General features: G+C 48.3%; 1 protein-coding gene across 1 annotated transcript in view; it reads left to right on the forward strand.

Annotated features, from left to right (window-relative positions):
* Positions 1-23042, forward strand: part of LOC147114347 (uncharacterized) — a 90650-nt gene that overhangs the window by 39373 nt on the left and 28235 nt on the right. The window contains exons 9-14 of the mRNA XM_085996001.1: positions 3011-3127; positions 7269-7390; positions 12806-13017; positions 14185-14268; positions 18939-19095; positions 21482-21627. Of these exons, the coding sequence (XP_085852127.1) occupies positions 3011-3127; positions 7269-7390; positions 12806-13017; positions 14185-14268; positions 18939-19095; positions 21482-21627 (838 nt within the window). The remainder of the gene's footprint in view (positions 1-3010; positions 3128-7268; positions 7391-12805; positions 13018-14184; positions 14269-18938; positions 19096-21481; positions 21628-23042) is intronic.

Consider the following 23042-nt stretch of genomic DNA (forward strand, 5'->3'; position numbering starts at 1 on the left):
CTGTGACTGTATGTCGGACAAGCAGTCTGACAATTTAGAGACTGTGGTGGGGTGGAGAGAAGAGGTAGTGAGATAGAGCTGGGTGTGGTCAGCGTACATGTGGCAGATCTCACGGCGAGCGGGAGGATGCTTTGCGACAGGGTATGGTTGATAACAGAGACTGTTGCATCTTTGAAGTGAAAGTTGGATAAGTATTTGAGATTGAGCGAGACACAGGGGCTATGGGGAGAGCAGGGGATTGGCTTTTGATTGTTCTAACAAAGGAGCTGGCACAGATAAGATGGGCTGAAGGGCTTCTTCTATTGTGCAAATTACAGTGGTTTAAAGAAACAAGGGGTAAATTTCCTTGGGACTTCTCCCATTCCAGTGCCGTAACTTCGGGGCGATGTCCCATTTCCCTGCGAAGGTTGGGTTTCCGTCAAGTTATGGCAGTGGAGTGGGAGAATTCCTGAGGATATTCACCCCCTGTAGTGCATTTCTCCTCTTCATCAAGGTGAAGGATGTTAGTAGTGGGAGATGGAAGTCTTTCCTCCTTTCAGACACTGACTTACCCGTCAAGGAAGGACAGGTCTAGCATGGGTAGGTGCAGCAGAGCCCCCTCTACTTTCCCCCAACCTCAAACAAAAATCCCTGTGGCACCAGTGTCACAGTTTCCCATCTGGCACATCAGCCTGTTGTGAGCAAAAGTGCAAATATAGCGCCATATCTGGGACAGTTTTGTGCCATGGGTTAGGAACTGGACAAACACTCCCATTGGTCTAAAAGGAAAGAAATAAAGAACTTGCCTTCATGTAGCGCCTTTCATGTCCCAAGCGCTTTACAGCCAATTACGTACTTTTTTTGACTTGTAACGCAGCAGCCAATTTGCACAGCAAGATCCCACAAACAGTGATGCGACAACAACCAGATAAGTGTTGGTTTAGGGATAAATATTGGGCCAGGACACCGGGGATAATTCCCCTGCTCTTCTTCGAAATAGTGGCCAGGGGATCTTTTACGTCCACCTGAGAGGGCAGACGGGGCCTCGGTTTAATGTCTCATCCGAAAGATGGCACCTCCGACAGTGCAGCGCTCCCTCAGTACTGCACTACACTGGAGTGTCAGGCTAGTTTTTGTGCTCGTGTCTCTGGAGCGGGACCTTGAACCCACAACCTTCTGACTCAGAGGTAAGAGAGTTACCACTGAGCCACAGCAAACACCTACTGTCCCATCAACCAATGACAGTTCTAGCACTGAGGTTACTGTCTGAGCTGTATTTGAACCCAGGAACCAGAAAAGAAAATGCATTTAGAAGAAAGTCTTGCATTTCTATAGCGCCTTTCACAACCACCGGACATCCCAAAGCACTTTACAGCCAATGAAGTATTTTCGAAGTGTAGTCGCTGTTGTAATGTAGGAAACATGGCAGCCAATTTGCACCCAGCAAGCTCCCACAAACAGCAATGTGATGATGACCGAATGATCTGTTTGAGATGTTGATTGAGGGATAAATATTGGCCCCAGGACACTGGGGGTAACTCCACCACTCTTCGTCAATATAATGCCATGAGAATCGTTTACGCCCATCCGAGAGAGCAGTCAGGGGCCTCGATTTAACGACTCGTCTGAAAGACGGCACCTCCGACAGTGTAGCACTCCCTCAGTACTGTGCTGGAATGTCAGCCTAGATTTTTGTGCTCAAGTCTCTGGAGTGAGACTTGAACCCACAACCTTCTGACTCAGAGGCGAGAGAGAGTGCTGCCCACTGAGCCACGGCTGACACAGAAAGGCCCCGATTGCATCTCACTTTACCTTTAGAAGGGCAATTACTGTGGGTAAACATAGCAGCCAATTTGCACCCAGCACGGACCCAGAAACAACAAATAAGCTGAATGGCCCATTCTGTTTTGGACGGAGTTGGAGTAATGAGAGTTGGTCGAGAGAGTAATGTTGGTCAGGACACCGGCAGAACTCTCTGCTCTTCTTCAAACAGAGCCACGAGATCTTTGACAGCCACCTACAAAGGCTGACAGGACTTCAGCGTAATATCTCGCCTGGAGGTTGGCTCCTCCGACAGTGCTGCACTCCCTCAGCGCCGCACTGGAGGGTCAGCCTAGATTATGCGCTCAAGTCTCTGGAGCGGGGCTTAATCCCAGGAAAATTTGACTCCAAAGCAAGAGGACTACCTAGTGATTTTTTAAAAATTCATTTTTATATGGGATGTGGGCATCACTGGCAAAGCTGGCATTTATTGCCCATCCCTAGTTGCCCTTGAGAAGGTGGTGGTGAGCCGTCTTCTTGAACTGCTGCAGTCCGTGTGGTGAAGGTGCTCCCACAGTGCTGTTAGGGAGGGAGTTCCAGGATTTTGACCCAGCAACGATGAGGGAACGGTCGATATACTTCCAAGTCAGGATGGTGTGTGACTTGGAGGGGAACTTGGAGGTGGTGGTGTTCCCGTGAGCCTGCTGCCCTTGTCCTTCTAGGTGGTAGAGGTCGCGGGTTTAGGAGGTGCTGCCGAAGAAGCCTTGGCGAGTTGCTGCAGTGCATCTTGTAGATGCTAGACACTGCAACCACGGTGCACCGGTGGTGGAGGGAGTGAATGTTTAAGGTGGCGGATGGGGTGCCAATCAAGCGGGCAGCTTTGTCCTGGATGGTGTCGAGCTTCTCGAGTGTTGTTGGAGCTGCACTCATCCAGGCAAGTGGAGAGTATCCCATCACACTCCTTACTTGTAGATGGTGGAAAGGCTTTGGGGAGTCAGGAGGTGAGACACTCGCTGCAGAATACCCAGCCTCTGACCTGCTCTTGTTGCCACAGTATTTATGTGGCTGGTCCAGTTAAGTTTCTGGTCAATGGTGACCCCCAAGATGTTGATCTAAGCTGACACTCCCAGCGATGAAAGTCCGGCATGGACCCGTTGGGCCGAATGGCCTGTTTCTGTACTGGACATTCCATGTAATAGTGTACCATTCCCTAAAGATATATTTTGAAACTACAGAATCTCTATTTTTTTATCGTCCTTTGTACATCCAGGTGCAGCACGTTATTTACTATTACACTGGAGCAACAGGAGAGTGGCAGTACCTGTATTCGTTCATCCATCCAGATCTTTGACCTTACGGGAGGTGCTGAGAAAGATGCAGTGACTGGGTAAGTTGGCAAACACTGTCCCCCCTTTTGCCAACAGGTTCACCTGACATTTGTCAGCTTTCATCCTTCAGATCACGTCTTCAACCCCCCCTGCTGTCAGCTGTGGCTCAGTGGGCCGCACTCTCACCTCTGAGTCAAAGGGTTCTGGGTTCATATTCCCACTCCAGTGACTTACAGCACAAATAATCCAGGCTGTCTCTCCCAATGCAATACGCAGAGGGTGCCGCCTTTCGGATGAGACGTTAAACCTGAGGCCCCGTCTGCCCTCTGAGGTGGACGTAAAAGATCCCGTGGCCACTATTTCAAAGAACAGCAGGGAGGGAGTTCTCCCTGGTGTCCTGGGACAAATATTTATCCCTCAATCAACATCACTAAAACGGATGATCTGGTCATTATCACATTGCTGTTTGTGGGATCTTGCTGTGTGCAAATTGGCTGCCGCGTTTCCTACATTACAACAGTGACCGCACTTCAAAAAGTACTTCATTGGCTGTTAAACACTTTGGGACGTCTGGTGGATGTGAAAGGCGCTATAGAAATGCAAGTCTTTCTTTCTTTTCCTAACCTTCTCTGCTCTAAGGAGAAAAATCCCAGAAGATCCTTGAGGTGAATAACCATGAGCCGCAAGGTTAGCATTTTTTTTTTGCAATAACGAAAACCAGGCAGAAGGCACAATAGGGGAGAGAGGGAATTACATAGGATTACATGGGATATACGGCACAGAAACAGGCCATTTGGCCCAACCAGTCCATGCCGGCGTTTATGCTCCACTCGAGCCTCCTCCCGTCTTTCCTCATCTAAATCTATCACCATAACCCTCTATTCCCTTCTCCCTCAGATGCTTGTCCAGCCTCCCCTTAAATGCATCTATACTATCCACCTCAACCACTCCCTGTGGTAGCGAGTTCCACATTCTCACCACCCTCTGGGTAAAGAAGTTTCTTCTGAATTCCCGATTGGATTTCTTGGTGACTATCTTATATTGAGGCCTCTTGTTATGCTCTTCCCCACAAGTGGAAACATTCTCTCTGTATCCACTCTATCAAAACCTTTCATAATTTTAAAGACCTCTATTAGGTCACCCCTCAGCCTTCTTTATTCAAGAGAAAAGAGACCCAGCCTGTTCATCCTTTCCTGATATGTATACCCTCGCATTTCTGGTATCATCCTTGTAAATCTTCTCTGCACCCTCTCCAGTGCCTCTATATCCTTTTTATAATCTGGCGACCAGAACTGTACGCAGTACTCTAAGTGTGGTCTAACCAAGGTTCGATACAGGTTTAGCATACTTTTCAATTCTATCCCGCCAGAAATAAACCCTAGTGCTTGGTTTGCTTTTTTTATAGCCTTGCTAACCTGCGTCGCAACTTTTAGTGATTTGTACTCCGAGATCCCTTTGTTCCTCTACCCCACCCGGACTTGTACCTTCCAAGTGATAAGTGACCTCCCTATTCTTCCTACCAAAATGTAATACCTCACATTTATCTGTGTTGAACTTCATTTGCCAATTATATGCCCATTCTGCAAATTTATTAATGTCCTCCTGTAATTTGTTGCAGTCCTCCTCAGCAATGACTATCCTCCCCCCGCAGTTTGTGGGATTTGTGGCTTCAGTTCGGATGTTTGGTTTGTTAATGATCAATACCCACTGAGATCCTAACATTTACCTAAAGCCTTACAAATTCTTGTTCAAAGATCCCTCCATGACATTGCCAAATCCCCATGGAAACCCCCTCCAGACCGACGTCCCAAAGCAGTGTCCATGTTCAGTTCTCGGAGTCTAGTTTCCTGTAACCTTCCTTTGCCCTCAATTCAACCGCTGTCAGCAGAACCTTCAGCTCTCTAGGTCCCTTTTCTCTGCTACTTTATCGCTAGACTCCTTCGGCCTTCTCTCTCTCCGACTTTTCCACCACGTTTATAATGTGGATAAATGTGAAGTTATCCACTTTGGTAGAAAAAACAGAAAGGCAGAGTATTTCCTAAATGATGAAAGATTGGGGAAAGCAGATGCTCAAAGGGACCTGGGTGTCCTTGTACAGGAGTCACTGAAAGTGAATGTGCAGGTGCAGCAAGCCATTAGGAAGGCAAATGGTATGCTGGCCTTCATTACAAGAGGATTTGAGTACAGGAGTAAAGAAATCTTACTCCAATTATATAGGGCCTTGGTGAGACCACACCTGGAGTACTGTGTACAATTTTGATCTCCTTACCTAAGGAAGGATATACTTGCCATAGAGGGAGTGCAGCGAAGGTTCATGAGATTGATTCCTGGGATGGCGGGACTGTTGTATGAGAAGAGATTGAGTAAACTAGGCCTGTATTCTCTTGAATTCAGAAGAATGAGAGGGGATCTCATTGAAGCATACAAAATTATTACAGGGCTTGATAGGGTGGATGCTGGGAGAATGTTTCCCTTGGCTGGGGAGTCTAGAACCAGGGGCCACAGCCTCAGGATAAAGGGTAGGCCATTCAGGACTGAGATGAGAAGAAATTTCTTCACACAGAGGGTGGTGAATCTTTGGAATTCTCTACCCCAGAGGGCTGTGGAGGCTCAGTCATTGGGTGTATTTAGAACAGAAGCCGATAGATTTCTGACTAGTAAGGGCATCAAGGGATATGGCGATAGGCCCGGTGAATGGAATTGAGGCAGAAGATCAGCCGTGATCTCATTGAATGGCGGAGCAGGCTCGAAGGGCCGAATGGCCGACTCCTGCTCCTATTTCTTATGTTCTTATGTTCAGTCGTCACTCCGACCGTATCTGCTGCGTAACTGCTCTATAAATTTAAGCCTCCACAACGTAAGACACTATGGGCTGGATTTTCCACAGCTATCGCGCTTCGATCCGGGCAGGCAAGATAGCAGAGAGCAAAGGTCAAGGTGGTAAAGCGTACCGCCAACTTCCTGCCCCAACCTTAATTTCCCCCCACCGCCCTCTATCACCACAGCCCCTTCCCGAGCTCCCACATGCACCTTCCGGCAGGGAGACTGGGCTTGTGTTCCTGGCCTGTTTCCCTGGGACTGTTGCGGGAAAAACCTGGCACCAGGCCCTGGGGTAGCCGCCAAATTCCCAGGATGGAGGGCGAGGTCCGAGACGTGGCTCTCCCCTCCAGATAGGCCCCAAAACACCTGCCTTGGTAGGCGTCTGCCAGAACCTCTGTAGGGAAACAGCCTCGTATAAGACATCGCCTCATCTCACAGCCAACGCACGAGCCTTTCCATTATCTGTGCTGTACGTCTCTTTGTCCTTGTGCCGAGGACATTGCTGAGCTGCGAAAGAAAATAATTCTTGCATTTCTTATGTTCTTAAACCAGGTTGTCTGATCCAAAACAGGAGGGCTGGAATAAGTCGTCCAGGCCCCAAGCTCTGGAGTTCCCTCCCTAAACCTCTCCGCCTCTCTATTCCTCCTTTAAGACCCTCCGTAAAATCTACCTCTTTCCCTCCTTCTGTCTCATTCTTTGGCATGCTGTCCATTTTTATCTGATAATGCTCCTGTGAAGCGCCCAGGGGAAATTCATTTCTGCGTTCAAGGCACTACATGAATGCAAGTTTGTTGTTTTGAGTGACAGACAATTATGTAAAACAGTCTGAAATCACGTTGGTAGCGCCTCATGCACACCGCGTCAAAAGTGTCAGCCATGGCTCAGTGGGTAGCACTCTCTCTCTCTCTCTCCCTCACCTCTGAGTCAGAAGGTTGTGGGTTCCAGTCACACTCCAGAGACTTCAGCACAAAAATCCAGGCTGACACTCCCAGTGCAGCGCTGAGGGAGTGCCGAACTGTCGGAGGTGCCGTCTTTCAGATGAGACGTTAAATCGAGGCCCCGGCTGCTCTCTCGGGTAGATGTAAAAGATCCCACGGTCACTATTTGAAGAAGCGGGGGAGTTCTCCCCGGTATCCTGGGGCCCGATATTTATCCTCAATCAACACCTAAAAAACAGATTATCTGGGTCATTATCGCATGGCTGTTTGTGGGAGCTTGCTGTGCGCAAATTGGCTGCCGCATTTCCTACATTACAACAGTGACTACACTTCAAAAGTACCTCATTGGCTGTAAAGCGCTTTGGAACGCCCTGAATGGCGCTATAGAAATGCAAGTCTCTCTTTATTCCACTGATTATAGTGACATTGTGTCTCTCTCTAGAGTCACCCCGCTGGTGTATGTGCTCGATGAGGACCCCAGCCATGGATGCATGAGAACCCTTCTGGGCCAGGCTCTGGGAGGGAACAGCTGTTCAGTGCTGATCTACTGTCTGAATCTGGCAGGTAATCTTCTCACCTCTGTTAAATGAATAACTTGCATTTATCTAGCGCCGTTCACATCCGTCCCAAAGAGCATCACAGCCAATCAACCACTTTTTTGAAGTGTAGTCGCTGTTGTTATGTCGGCAGAAAAGGCAGTCAATACAGGGACATGATTGCATTGGAGAGGGTGCAGAGGAGATTCACCAGGATGTTACCTGGGCTGGAGCGCTTCAGCTATGAAGAGAGACTGGACAGGCTGGGGTTGTTTTCCTTAGAGCAGAGAAGGCTGAGGGGGGACCTGATTGAGGTGTACAAAATTATGAGGGGCATAGATAGGGTAGATAGAAAGGAACTTTTCCCCTTAGTAGAGGGGTCAATAACCAGCGGGCATAGTTTCAAGGTAAGGGGCAGGAGGTTTAGAGGGGATTTGAGGAAAAACTTTTTCACCCAGAGGGTGGTTGGAATCTGGAACTCACTGCCTGAAAGGGTGGCAGAGGCAGGAACCCTCACAACATTCAAGAAGCATTTAGATGAGCACTTGAAACGCCATAGCATACAAGGCTACGGACCAAGTGCTGGAAAATGGGATTAGAATAATCAGGGCTTGATGGCCGGCGTGGGCCAAAGGGCCTCTTTCTGTGCTGCATAACTCTATGACTCTAACTTTTACACAGCAAGATCCCACAAACAGTGACTGAATAACTACACTTCAAAAAAGTACTTCATTGGCTGTAAAATGCTTTGGAATGTCCTGAGGTCACGAAAGGCGCTATAGAAATACAGGTCATTCCCTTTTAGTTAATCTGACTGTGGCGGTGTTGGTTGAGGGATAAATATCGGCCAAGACATCTTTCCAATAGTGTTTTTACGTCCACCTGAGGGGGCAGACAGGGCCTCGTTTTAATGTCTCATCGAAAAGACGGCACCTCCGACAGTGCAGCGCTCCCTCAGTACTGCGCTGGGAGTGTCAGCCTGGATTATGCAAAACAGATTGTCTGGTCATATTCACATTGCTGTTTGTAGGAGCTTGCTGTGCGCAAATTGGCTGCCGTGTTTCCTACATTACAACAGCGACCACACTTCAAAAAATGTACTTCATTGGCTGTAAAGCGCTTTGGGATGTCCTGAGGATGTGAAAGGCGCTATAGAAATGCAATTTTTTATTTCTTTTTTTACCGCACTTTATCACGTCTCTCGGTGTTTCACATACAGTGTGTTGCAGCCCATCTGTGCACAACAGAATCTCAGAAACAGCAGTGAGATCAACGACCAGGTAATCTGTTTTCAGTGGTGTTGGTTTGAGGGATGAATGTTGGCCGAGGCACTAGGATAACTCCCGAGTCAAATCGTGCTGCAGTCTGCAAGGAAGTCTTGCTGCAGTTGTACAGGGCCTTGGTGAGACCACACCTTGAGTACTGTGTGCAGTTTTGGTCGCCTTATCTGAGGAAGGATGTTCTTGCCATGGAGGGAGTGCAGCGAAGATTCACCAGACTGATACCTGGGATGTCAGGAATGGCGTATGAGGAGAGATTGGGTCGATTGGGCTTATACTCGCTGGAAGAATGAGAGGGGATCTCATTGAAACCTATAAAATTCTAACAGGACTGGACAGACTGGATGCAGGAAGGATGTTCCCGATGGCCGGGGAATCCAGAACCAGGGGTCACAGTCTAAGGAAAAGGGGTAAGCCGTTTAGGACAGAGATGAGGAGGAATTTCTTCACCCAGAGAGTGGTGAACCTGTGGAATTCTCTACCACAGAAGGCAGTGGAGGCCAATTCATTAAATATATTCAAGAAGGAGTTGGATATATTTCTTAAGGCTAAAGGGATCAAGGGATATGGGGAGAAAGCAGGGACCGGGTACTGAATTTGGATGATTAGCCATGATCTCATTGAATGGCGGAGCAGGCTCGAGGGGCCGAATGTCCTACTCCTGCTCCTATCTTCTATGTTTCTATGTGCCACGGGATCTTTAACATCTACCTGAAACAGGTAGACGGGACTTTGGCTTAACGTCTCATTTGAAGGGCAGTAACCCTGTATGAGCAATACTGCACTGGAGTGAGGTGCTGCATTGCTGGATTGGGGGGCTTGAACCCACAGCCTTCTGGCTCAGAGACAAGACACTACCACAATGCTGATATAATGCAGGTTGGGCAATTCAGATTGTACATGCTCTGATAAGTGGACTATGCAAAAAAGGATATTGCAGCTATTGAAAGGATACAGAAGAGAGCAACCAGAATGATTGAGGGATGGGGGGGATTGGATTATGAGGAATTGGGCACATTCTCACTGGAACGGAGAAGGTCGAGAGGTGATGTGATTGTTGTTTTTAGGATTCTAACGGGACTAGATAATGTCGACCGTGACGAGCTGTTTCATCCTGTCCAGGATAGTAGAACCAGAGGACGTGGTCTGTGCTTGAAGGGGAGTAAATTTAAAACTCATCTGCGGAAACATTATCTCAGTGAGCGAGTGGTCAATCTATGGAACAGGCTCCCTAGGGAGAGGGTGGAAGCAGTTAGTGTTGATTCATTCAAATGCAAATTAGAGACATTTGTTTCAAGAAAATAACATTTTGAGATCCAGTGTCTGAGTAATTTGAGACGTGTCGTGTGGTGAGTATCGAGTGCTCGGGAGGAACAGGTGACTTTGGAACTACAGTTCCCAAAGCTCTCCACCACTGGGGGTTTTACTCGCCTTGTGTCTGGGTCTGTTGTAGACTGATTATTTTTATTAATTTTTTATTTATTTATTCATTCACGGGATGTGGGCATTGCTGGCAAGGCCGGCATTTACTGCCTATCTCTAGTTGCCCTTGAGAAGGTGGTGGTGAGCTGCCTTCTCGAACCGCTGCAGTCCGTGTGGTGAAGGTGCTCCCACAGTGCTGTTAGGGAGGGAGTTGCAGGATTTTGACCCAGCGACGATGAAGGATCGGCGATATACTTCTAAGTCAGGATGGTGTGTGACTTGGAGGTGGTGGTGTTCCCATGCACCTGCTGCTTATGTCCTTCGAGGTGGAAGAGGTCGCGGGTTTGGGAGGTGCTGCCGAAGAAGCCTTGGCAAGTTGCTGCAGTGCATCTTGTAGATGGTACACACTGCAGCCACGGTACGCCGGTGGTAGAGGGAGTGAATGTTTAAAGTGATGGATGGGGTGCCAATCAAGCGGGGTGCTTTGTCCTGGATGGTGTCAAGCTCCTTGAGTATTGTTGGAGCTGCACTCATCCAGGCAAGTGGAGAGTATTCCATCACAATCCTGACTTGTGCCTTGTAAATGGTGATGTGGAGATGCCGGTGTTGGACTGGGGTGGACAAATGTAAGAAGTCACACAACACCAGGTTATAGTCCAACAGCTTTATTTGAAATCACAAGCTTTCGGAGTGCTGCTCCTTCGTCAGGTGAAGTGGAGAGATGCATATAGGCACAGCTTATATAGTCAGAGAATACTGCCAGATGATTACAGGTAATCTTTCTAACTGCCCTTTATCACACCTCGGCAGAGAGATAATCACAGCAATCAAAGGTGTGACTGGTGTCCAAACAGGTCAGTCAGGAAAACATTACATCAAAGAACAATGAGGTGGGGTCACAAGGGGTCAAATGTTGTAGATGCTGGGGTCTGTATGAAAAACAAAAAACAAACAAAAAACTATTTTTTTGCTGCAAATCACAGCAGGTCCGGCCGCATCTGTGTAGAGAGAACAAACCAACGACGACTCAAGTCTGGATGACTCTACGTCAGGTGGGGTTACATGTAGCATGACATGAACTCAAGATCCTGGTTGAGGCCGTCCTCATGAGTGCGGAACTTGGCTATCAGTTTCTGCTCGACGATTTTGCGTTGTCGTGTGTCTCGAAGGCCGCCTTGGAGAATGCTTACCCGAAGATCGGAGGCTGAATGTCCTTGACTGCTGAAGTGTTTCCCAACTGGGAGGGAACACTCCTGCCTGGTGATTGTTGTGCGGTGTCCATTCATCCGTTGTCGCAGTGTCTGCATGGTTTCGCCGATGTACCATGCTCCGGGGCATCCTTTCCTGCAACGTATGAGGTAGACAATGTTGGCCGAGTCACATGAGTATGTACCATGTACCTGGTGGGTGGTGTCCTCACGTGTGATGATGATATCTGTGTTGATGATCTGGCATGTCTTGCAGAGGTTGCCGTGGCAGGGTTGTGTGGTGTCGTGGTCGCTGTTCTCCTGAAAGCTGGGTAATTTGCTGCGAACGATGGTCTGTTTGAGGTTAGGCGGCTGTTTGAAGGTGAGTAGTGGAGGCGTGGGGATGGCCTTAGCGAGGTGTTCGTCATCATCGATGACATGTTGAAGGCTGCGAAGAACATAGCGTAGTTTCTCCGCTCCGGGGAAGTACTGGACGACGAAGGGTACTCTGTTGGTTGTGTCCCGTGTTTGTCTTCTGAGGAGGTCTATGCAATTTTTCGCTGTGGCCCATCGGAACTGTCGATCGATGAGTCGAGCATTATATCCCGTTCTTACAAGGGCGTCTTTCAGCGTCTGTGGGTGTCCATCGCGTTCCTCCTCGTCTGAGCAGATCCTGTGTATTCGCAGGGCTTGTCCATAGGGGATGGCTTCTTTAATGTGGTTAGGGTGGAAGCTGGAGAAGTGGAGCATTGTGAGGTTGTCCGTGGGCTTGCGGTAGAGTGAAGTGCGGAGTGTCCGTCTTTGATGGAGATTCGTGTGTCCAAGAATGAAACCGATTCTGAGGAGTAGTCCATGGTGAATTTGATGGTGGGATGGAACTTGTTGATGTTATCATGTAGTCTTTTCAGTGATTCTTTGCTGTGGGTCCACGAGTCGTCGTTGGGTTGTTCTCTCTACACAGGTGCGGCCGGACCTGCTGTGATTTCCAGCAAAAAAATAGTTTTTTGTTTTTCATACAGATCCCAGCATCTGCAACATTTGACCCCTTGTGATCCCATCTCATTGTTCTTTGATGTAATGTTTTCCTGACTGACCTGTTTGGACATCATTCACACCTTTGATTGCTGTGATTATCTCTCCGCCGAGGTGTGATAAAGGGCAGTTAGAAAGATTACCTGTAATCATCTGGCAGTATTCTCTGACTATATAAGCTGTGCCTATATGCATCTCTCCACTTCACCTGACGAAGGAGCAGCGCTCCGAAAGCTTGTGATTTCAAATAAAGCTGTTGGACTATAACCTGGTGTTGTGTGACTTCTTACATTTGTAAATGGTGGAAAGACTTTGGGGAGTCAGGAGGTGAGACACTCGCCGCAGAATACCCAGCCTCTGACCTGCTCTTGTAGCCACAGTATTTATGCGATAGAGAGTGAAAGATTGATTGCTGTAATTAGCCAAGATTATCGTTGTAACATGGGACTACCAGGATGGACTTTAGCCTTTTTCCGTCTAGCAAGTCCTATGTTTCTATGCTATGTCCCGTCTCTCTAACAGAGCACTGGCCTGGACAGACGGTTTCTGCACTGACGCTCGCTCAAGGGCTGTTGGGCCTCACGAACCAGGTCACACGGAGCTGCTGGAGTTATCGAGAACTCACACAGCGCCTCAGATCCAGCATCGGAGAACTACGGATGAAACTCAGCTCAGCCGGTGGCCTCTGCAGTGAGGATGTGACACGATTAGGAAGTCTCGTACGGGAATTACAGGCGAGTAGAGTCCTCATAGTTCATGCACCAACCGACAGAATCTTTTCACCACTTTCTTTTCCACAGGGCAGCGATACTGGAATCAGTCCTCCAAGTGCCGATGATACCCTTCCACAAGTACCTTATTGATGTGACAAAATAGTACAACATTCTTCTTAAAGAAAGATCCTGCATTTCTATAGCACCTTTCACATCCTCAGGATGTCCCAATGCGCTTTACAGCCAATTAAGTATTTTTTTTTGATGCGTAGTCACTGTTGTAATATGGGAAACGCGGCAGCCAATTTGCGCACAGCAAGATCCCACAAACAGCGTTGTGATAATGAACAGATAAACTGTTTTAGTAATATTGGTTGAGGGATAAATATTGGCCAGGACACCGGGGAGAACTCCCCTGCTCTTCTTCCAATAGTGGTCATAGGATCTTTTACATCCACCCGAGAGGGCAGACGGGGCTTCGGTTTAACATCTCATCCAAAAGACGGGACCTCCGTCAGTGCAGCGCTCCCTCAGTACTGCACTGGGAGTGTCAGCCTGGATCTTGTGTTCAAGTCTCTGGAGTGGGGACTTAAACCCCCGACCTTCTGACCCAGAGGCGAGGGTGCTGCCCACTGAGCCACAGCTGACACCTAACTTGCTTTGTTGATCTCTGCTCTGTAATGACTGAACTTGCCAAGTCTGCTAACACCTGCCCCCCAGATAAGAACATGAGAATTAGGAGCAGGAGTCGGCCGTTCGGTCCCTCGAGCCTGCTCCGCCATACGGCCCCTTGAGCCTGCTCCACCATTCAATAAGATCATGGCTGATCTTCAACCTCAACTCCACTTTCCCGCCCAATCCCCATATCCCTTGATTCCCTGAGAGTCCAAAAATCTATCGATCTCAGCCTTGAATATACTCAACGACTCAGCATCCACAGCCCTTTGGGAAGAGAATTCCAAAGATTCACACCCCTCTGAGCAAAGTAAGTAAGTAAAAGATCTCTTTTACTTATGGACCGAGGGTGGGAGTTGTGGAGCCTGATTGGCTCGTCTTGTTGCTGAAGATGTTTTTATGATTCGAGCGCCTGTCCTTGCCCGGTCTTTGCCTCTCAGATTTGAGAAATGCCGGGGGGATCCTATAGCTTTTTTGAAAGTCTGGGATTAACAGAAATACATTTTTTGACAGATGGTGAAAAAGCAACATTGGGAGAAAAAGAAAGAAAGGTCCCAGCAGTACGAGGAGGAACGCAGGCGGCACCTCGCGGCTAAGGTTGGTCATTGCCTTCACCTTGGGCTAAGAAAGAAAGAAATTATTTGCCAATTATCTTAAATCTGTGTCCTCTCCTTACTGATCCTTCAGCCAGTGGAAACAGTTTCCCCTTATTTACTCTATTAAAGCCCTTCATGATTTTGAATGCCTCTATTAAATCTCACCTTAACCTTAGAATAGAATAGAATAGAATATAAGAACATAAGAAATAGGAGCAGGAGTAGGCCATTCGGCCCCTCGAGCCTGCTCCGCCATTCAATAAGATCATGGCTGATCTGATCTTGGCCTCAACTCCACTTTCCCTGCCCGCTCCCCATAACCCTCGACTCCCCTGTAGCTCAAATGTCTGTCTATCTCCACCTTGAATATACTCAATGACTCCGCCTCCACAGCTCTCTGGGGTAGAGAATTCCAAAGATTTTCTACCTATCAAATGCCTTTTGAAAGTCCATATACACAACATCTACTGCACTACCTTCATCAAGCCTCTCTGTTACTTCATCAAAGAACTCAAATCAGGTTAGTCAGACACGATTTGCCTTTAACAAATCCATGCTGGCTGTCCATTATTAACCCATGCTTCTCCAAGTAAGAATTAATTTTGACCTTGACAATGGTCACTAATAGTTTTCCCACCACTGACGTTAGATGGGTAGTTAACAACTGGAGTGAAGAGGATTGGAGTGGCACCAGGCACGATGGGCCGAATAGCTTCCTTCTGGAGATCGGGTAGTAAAGTGGCGTTGAGGTCGAAGATCAGCCATGATCTTACTGAATGGCGAAGCAGGCTCGAGGGGTCGTATGGCCGACTCCTGCTCCTAATTCATATGTGCTTATGTTTCTTATAGTTAAAGATAATTGGAACATCCGGTGGGAGTCCACTCCTGCCATGAAGCCTCACTCAAAGGGAGAGCGGATGGTAGAACAGGTTTTAATCACAACAGGTTAGTCGGGAGGGCCATGTATTAAAAAGAAAGGACTTGCATTTATATAGCACCTTTCACGACCTCAGGACGTTCCTTCACAGCCAATGAAGGACTTTCGAAGTGTGGCCACCATTGTAATGTAGGAAACGCGGCAGCCAGTTTGCGCACAGCAAGCTCCCACAAACAGCAATGCGATAATGACCAGAGCATCTTTTTTTTTAGCGATGTTGGTTGAGGGAGAACTCCCCTCAGACCTGCACTGGAGCGTGAGCCTAGATTTTTGTGCTCAAGTCTCTGAATGTGGGAAGGCGGAGGGGCGGACAGCTTTACAGTGGAAGGTTCCTTTTGAGATTGAAGTGAGGGGCAGAGTAGACTAGTATAGTCTCATGGTGCCACCCCCGTGTCGAATGTCTGGAGGTGATGTGCTCCCGGTTCAGCTCCCGGATTGGCCACTTTGGATACTGAAGGGACAGCTTTGGTCTTCAGGGTCGTTTGATGGCCAGACTGTGAGGGTGCCAGTCGGTTCCTTCTGTAACCTCTAGATGGCACCTTCACTTGTTTGTAGTCCTTGTTAATTGTTTCTAGCCCTTTGTTAATTGTTCCTAGCCTCCTGTGTTAATTCTTAACGGCCTGTTGGCTGTTCATGGGTTTCACCTGGTTTTCTTGGTATATAAGTTCTGTGGTTTCTTCCCCCTGTGCTCAGTCCTAACCGGGGTACCGGGGACTAGCCTTCGCTCTGTGGCTCCTGGCTTTGACTAGCTGGTTGCCATAGTTCTCTCGAGCTCTGTATTTAAGATGTATCTAAGTCTGTGTTCTTGTTGTTCTTAGTCTTGATAAGGTGCTGGGCTGGACTAGCGTGTTGCCATGTTGGAGCTTGTCCTGAGCTTTGTATTGATAAGCTGATTACCCCTGTGGTAGCTTGTCTCAAGTCTCGTCTCGGCAAGCCGGTTGCCCTTGTGGTAGCTTGTCTCAAGCTTAGTGCGGACAAGTGGCTTTCCTCATGGAAGCTGTCCTGAGTTCCTATTCTTGACTAGCCGTCTTGTAACTTGTCTCTAGTTCTTATGTATGTTGTTCTTGTCTCGAGTTCTATGTATGCTATGGTGTTCCTCTCTCGAGTTCTTACGTATGCTGTTGTGTTCTTTGTATGAATCTAGTTATGTGTGAATCTAGTAAAGTTCAAACAAAGTACTGTATATTTGCCTCTCGCCTCGTTTCTGCACTTGGGTCCAGAACCTACATTACCCGGAGAGCACGGCCCCGTGTGAACACGGCCCCGTGGCTCCCCAACCCCGTCACACAGACTGTGATCTTGGCCCAGAGATTGCACTAGTAATTCACCTGAGATCGTCCAAACCAGCAGAAAAGAGCGAGGAGATCTAAGCGCAAGTTACGTCCAGTGCAAATCGAGTTTCCGCGAACTTTAGCGCTGGTTTACAAAATGTCACGCTGGAAGCTCTCTCGCCTCTGAGTCAGAAGGTTGTGGGTTCAAGTCCCACTCCAGGGACTTGAGTACAAAAATCTAGGCTGACACTCCAGTGGAGTGCTGCACTGTCAGAGGTGCCGTCTTTCGGATGAGACGTTAAACCGAGGCCCCATCTGCTCTCTCAGGTGGACGTAAAAGATCCCACGGCACTATTGGAAGAAGAGCAGGGGAGTTCTCCCCGGTGTCCTGGCCAATATTTATCCCTCAATCGACATAACAAAAACAGATTATCCGGTCATTATTACATTGCTGTTTGTGGGAGCTTGCTGTGCACAAATTGGCTGCCGCGTTTCCTACATTACAACAGTGACCACACTCCAAAAAGTACTTCATTGGCTGTAAAGTGCTTTGGGACGTCTGGTGGTCGTGAAAGGCGCTATACAAATGCAAGTCTTTCTTTCTTTCTTTCTTAAACACCGTGGCGAGTTTCCGTTAATCGGCCCTTTCGAGGAGGCTCTTAAAATTAAGGTTGTTTTTTTTAAACGCACATCCCCCTTTTAAAAGTTTTGAAATATATTTACTTTACTAACATACTGAGTAGCGTGCACCAATGAAACTAGTAAATGCTTCGGTATAGTTTTTAAAGTCATTTTCAGTGATTTAGAATCAGGTCACTCACAGGTGGTGGATTAACATGTTTATTAAAAAGGCTTATTTTTCTTGTGATCAAACCCATTTTCAGCTGTATTAATAAAACTGCGGCCGCCAATGTTCCCCCTAAACTTTTTTTTTTGGGGTGCGCGGCCCCCTTCGCGGCTCAAAACATAACATTGGAAAAATATGGCCGTGCAGCTTACAGGGAACGTTAGCGGCCACGCACTCCAGGAGGTCCTGCAGAGAGCTGTACGGCCTCGCAGCTTACAGGGAACGTTAGCGGTCCCGCGCTCCAGGGGGTCCCACGCTCCAAGGGAGCCGGCTTTTAAATTGAAAAAAAATGCGTGTACGCGGACTTTTTAAAATTGCCGCGCGGCATTTTAAAGGCCCCCCCCCCCCCCACAAAAAATTCTTCTTCTTAGGCAGTCCCTCGGAACCGAGGATGACTTGCTTCCACATTAAAAATGAGTTCTCAGGTGACTGATGAGTCCAATGCGGGACCTACAGTCTCTGTCACAGGTGGGGCAGATGGTGGTTGAAGGGGCGGGTGGGTGGGGTGCTTGGGTTGACGTGCGCTCCTTGCGCTGCCTGCGCTTGGCTTCCGCTTGCCCCTGGCGAAGAAACTCGAGGTGTTCGGCGCCTTCCCGGATGCTTCTCCTCCACTTTGTGCGGTCTTGGGCCAGGGATTCCCAGGTGTCGATGGGGATGTTGCAGTCTTTCAAGGAGGTTTTGAGGGTGTCCTTGAAGCATTTCCTCTGCCCACCTGGGGCTCGCTTGCCGTGCCGGAGCTCCGAGTAGAGCGATTGTTTTGGGAGTCTCGTATCGGGCATGCGGACGATGTGACCCGTCCATCGGAGCTGATCGAGCGTGGTCAAAGCTTCGATGCTGGGGATGTTGGTCTGAGCGAGAACACTGACGTTGGTGCGCCTATCCTGCCAATGGATTTGCAGGATCTTGCGGAGGCAGCGTTGGTGGTACCTCTCCAGTGCTTTGAGGGGTCTGCTGTACATGGTCCATGTCTCTGAGGCGTACAGCAGGGCGGATATCACTGCTGCTCTGTAGACCATGAGCTTGGTGCAGGGTTTGGTGCCGTTAAATTGAAAAAGAAATGTGCGTGGACTTTTTTAAATGAACCACGTGGCTCGTTAAAGGGCCCCCAAAAATTTTTTTGCAGGGAACATTCTTTAACACTCTTACCTATTGTCATAAATCATGTAGAAACGACTTATGAAATATACTGGGTGGCCTGCTGGTGGCGCTGTCCAGGGAGAGTATAAATACTCAGGCATGGGCCCAGCTTGCTCAGGGACATTTTGTAAACAGGAACTAGTGAATGACAACTAGACTTCCATGTTGTGAAACAGTCGATTGAAGCCTTGTTTAATACTCTGACCAAGTGCCAAGTAGTTTTCTTACGTCACCTATATCAAGAGATTTTTTTTAATGCAAGGGGAAAAAAGTAAACAATTATGTACCATTACGCTGTCCGCCTGCAGTGGCTCACGGAAGATTTTTTACGTTTGTGATTATGTAAATGAGCGTGGACGGAAACCTGGAACCATAAACTTCTCTTCGGGGAAGCAGCGCAATTACCAGCGCGGCTTGCGCCCAGATCGCCGATTGCGGCCAAAGCGGAAACTCTCCCACACATATCTTTTGCCGAGCAGGGTTTACTGGAGCCGGTCTCGGAAGCTGCCCCGTCGCAGAGTGAGCGACACCCCTCACGGACAGAGCGCGGTCTGGCTCAGGAATACAGCCGGGACAAGCAACAGGTCAGGCGGATTAAGGAGGAGTTGAGGGAGCAGGTCGCGGAATATCTCAAGGGTGAGGGAAAACACTTGGAATTTAATTACACAGAATTACATAGAGTGTACAGCACAGAGACAGGCCATTCGGCCCAACTGGTCCATGCCGGTGTTTATGCTCCACACCAGCCTCCTCCCACCCCTACTTCATCTCACCCCATCAGCACAACCGTCTATTCCTTTCTCCCTCATGTGTTTATCTAGCTTCCCCTTAAATGCATCTGTGCTATTTGCTTCAATCATCCACACTTGAAAAGGAAAATTTGCAGGGCTATGGGGAAAGAGCAGGGGGGAGTGAGACTAATTGGACAGCTCTTTCAAAGAGCCGGCACAGGCACGATGGGCCGAATGGCCTCCTTCTGCGCTGTATCATTCTATGATTCTATGTGGTAGCGAGTTCCACATTCTCACCACACTCTGAATAAAGAAGTTTCGCCTGAATGCCTTACTGGATTTTATTATTAACTTATATTGATGGCCGCTAGTTTTGACAAGTGTTTAACCCACTAAGCTCCCTAGTCCTCTAGTCCTGTTACATTTTATTTTGATCCTGCAAAATTCGGTTTGCGATGTTAGCAGCTGAATGCATAACGACATTCCTTACTCCGCTATTTTAATTATTTTCTTTCTTCCTTCTCGGGCTGTGGGCGTCGCTGGCAAGGCCGGCATTTATTGCCCATCCCTAGATGCCCCTCGAGAAGGTGGTGGTGAGCTGCCTTCTTGAACCGCTGCAGTCCGTGTGGTGAAGGTGCTCCCACAGTGCTGTTAGGCAGGGAGATCCAGGACTTTGACCCAGCGACGATGAAGGAACGGCCGATATATTTCCAAGTCCGGGATGGTGTTTGTGTGACTTGGAGGGGAACTTGGAGGTGGTGGTGTTCCCATGCACCTGCTGCCCTTGTCCTTCTAGGTGGTAGAGGCGGCGGGTTTGGGAGCCAAGTTAAAGCAAGTAGGCTAAACGCCCGTCCCATTACAATAGTGAACACAGGAACATCACAACAAAGGGTCAAGTATTCAATGGCTAATATCACAATACTAATTTCTAAGTACCAACTTCTCAGTACCTCGGGGAAGTGAGCCCCATTTTCGGTGCCACCAGTGGTGGACCAGCTGAACAGCTAGTTTGGCACAAACTCAAGCTGATGCCTGGGACCCTCCTCGTCTATCAGGGCTATAGACTACACCATCCATAAACTTCAGCTCATCCAAAACTCTGCTGCCCCGTGTCCTAACTCGCACCGAGTCCCGTTCACCCATCGCCCCCTGTGCTCACTGCCCCGTGTCCTAACTCGCACCAAGTCCCGTTCACCCATCACCCTCCGTGCTCGCTGCCCTACATTGGCTCCCGGTCCGGCAATGCCTCGATTTTAAAATTCACATCCTTGTTTTTCAAATCCCTCCAGGGTCTCACTCTCTCGCTGAATCGGTAATCTCTTACTGCCCCACAACCCTCTGAGATCTCTGCGCTCCTCCAATTCTGGCCTCTTGCGCATCCCCCGATTTTAATCGCTCCACCATTGGTTGCTTTGTCTTCAGCTGCCTGGGCCCTAAGCGCTGGAGTTTCCTCCCTAAATCTCTCTGCCTCTCTCTCCTTCAGTGTCAGCTGTGGCTCAGTTGATAGCACACTCGCACTCGGAGTCAGAAGGCTGTGGGTTCAAGTCTCACTCCAGGGACTTGAACACACAAAGCTAGGCTGACTCTCCCAGTGCAGGACTGAGGGAGCGCTGCACTGTTGGAGGTGCCGTCTTTCAGATGAGACGTTAAACCGAGGCCCTGACTGTTCTCTCAGGTGGACATAAAAGATCCCGTGGCACTATTTCAAAGAAGAGCAGCGGAGGTCTCCCCAGTGTCCTGGGGCCAATATTTATCCCTCAATCAACATCACTAAAACAGATAATCTGGTCATTATCACATTGCTGTTTGTGGGAGCTTGCTGTGCGCAGATTGGCTGCCGAATTTCCCACATTACAACAGTGACTGCACTTCAAAAGTGCGCCATTGGCTGTAAAGCACTTTGAGACGTCCGGTGGTTGTGAAAGGCGCTATAGAAATGCAAGTCTTTCTTGAAGATGCTCCTTAAAACCTACCTTTGTAACCAAGCTTTTGGTCACTTGCCCTAATATTTCCTTATGTGGCTCGATGTCAGACTGTGTTTGATAATCGCTCCTGTGAAGCATAGAAACATAGAAGATAGGAGATAACGTAGTTTTACTACGTTAAAGGCGCTATATAAATACAAGTTGTTGTTGTTGTAATGTACTGTACTGGCCGGCGCTTCGATCCACTCGATCGTTCTGGGAGCCCTGGACGAACGTTCGGTCACGGAGCTGACGTTATGCTGTTGCCACAACGACATCATCACAAATTGTTTACACTAATTTCTCGTTAATTGTGTGGGGGAAAAGCTGGGAGCAGAAGTGCAGATGAAACGAGGACGCTTCTCAGCAGCATCCAGGGGTTAAGAGAGAGGCTGCGGGTGGAGGAGGAAAGTCTACAACACACCAAACACAAACTGGAGCAACTGGACAGCATGGCTGAGCTCGGGCACCAGGTGAGTGCCAAAGCATGCTTTACAAACCTGCCTTCTGTTGTCTTGGGACAGTTGATCATCTTGATCATTCGTCCAATTTCTTGATCCAATTTCAATCTGTAATAAAAACAGAAAATGCTGGAAACACTCAGCAGGTCAGGCAGCATCTGTGGAGAGAGAAACAGAGTTGACGTTTCAGGTCGATGACCCTTCGTCAGAACTGGAAAAAGCTGGAGATGGAACAGGTTTTTAAGCAAGTGTAGGGGCAGGGAAAGGGGGGAGGGGAGGAAAGAACAAAGGGAAGGTCTGTGATAGGATGGAAGGCAAGAGAGATTAAGAGACAAAAGGGATGATGGTGCAAGGCAAAAGGAGATGGTAATGGGACAAGTAAAAAAACAAAAGATGGCTCTAGATGGCACTGGCAGAATGAAAGACAATGCCTGACCTGCTGAATATTTCCAGCATTTTCTGTTTTAATTTCAGATTTCCAGCATCCGCAGTATTTTGCTTTTGTATTAGTGTTCAATCTGATTTAGTTTGTATCGGGTGCACGTAAAAGATCCCACGGCCAATATTTCGAAGAAGAGCAGGGGGAGTTCTCCCCGGTGTCCCGGGACCAATATTTATCTCTCAGCCAACATCACTAAAAACAGATTACCCGGTCATTATCACATTGCTGTTTGTGGAAGCTTGCTGTGCGCAAATTGGCTGCCAATTAAATGCAAGTCTTTCTTCCTTTCGAAATTGTGATTTTAAATACAGGAAAGAAAGAACTTGCATTTACATATTGTTCCTTTCACAACCTGAGGACATCCCAAAGCGCTTTACAGCCAATGAAGTACTTCCGATAGATAGAAAGAAAGAAAGAAAGACTTGCATTTATATAGTGTCTTTCAAGGCCCCTCTGAGCAGAGTGTCAGTCTAGATTTTTGTGCTCGAGTCTCTGGGTGGATCTATGAACCCACAACCTTCTGACTCAGAGGCGAGGGAGCTACTCACTGAGCCACCAATTGAACAAGGACTTGAAAGGACTTGCATTTCTCCAGCACCTTTCACGACCTCAGGATGTCCCAAAGCGCTTTACAGCCAATGAAGTACTTATGAAGTGGGGTCACTGTTGTAATGTGGGAAACGCGGCAGCCAATCTGCGCACAGCAAGCTCCCACAAACAGCCGTGTGATAATGACCAACATTAGTGATGTTGGTTGCGATTATAAATATTGGCCCCAGGACACGGGGGAGAGCTCCTCTCCTTCGATATACAGGAAACTCTTTTTTATCCGGCACCGACGGGACCGGCGTGCTGCCGGTTGATCAAAAAGTCCGGTTTACAGAGAGGTATACTTACTAAGGTACGAGAGCCCCGTACACGGCCACAGATCCAGGCGTCCCTGTTGCTGTGCAACAGGTGCAGGAACCCCGGTTACACGGCCACA

Source organism: Somniosus microcephalus, chromosome 8 (genome assembly GCF_052327205.1).
Source record: "Somniosus microcephalus isolate GS21.2 chromosome 8, FLI_Smic_1.0, whole genome shotgun sequence".
Classification (NCBI taxonomy): domain Eukaryota; kingdom Metazoa; phylum Chordata; class Chondrichthyes; order Squaliformes; family Somniosidae; genus Somniosus; species Somniosus microcephalus.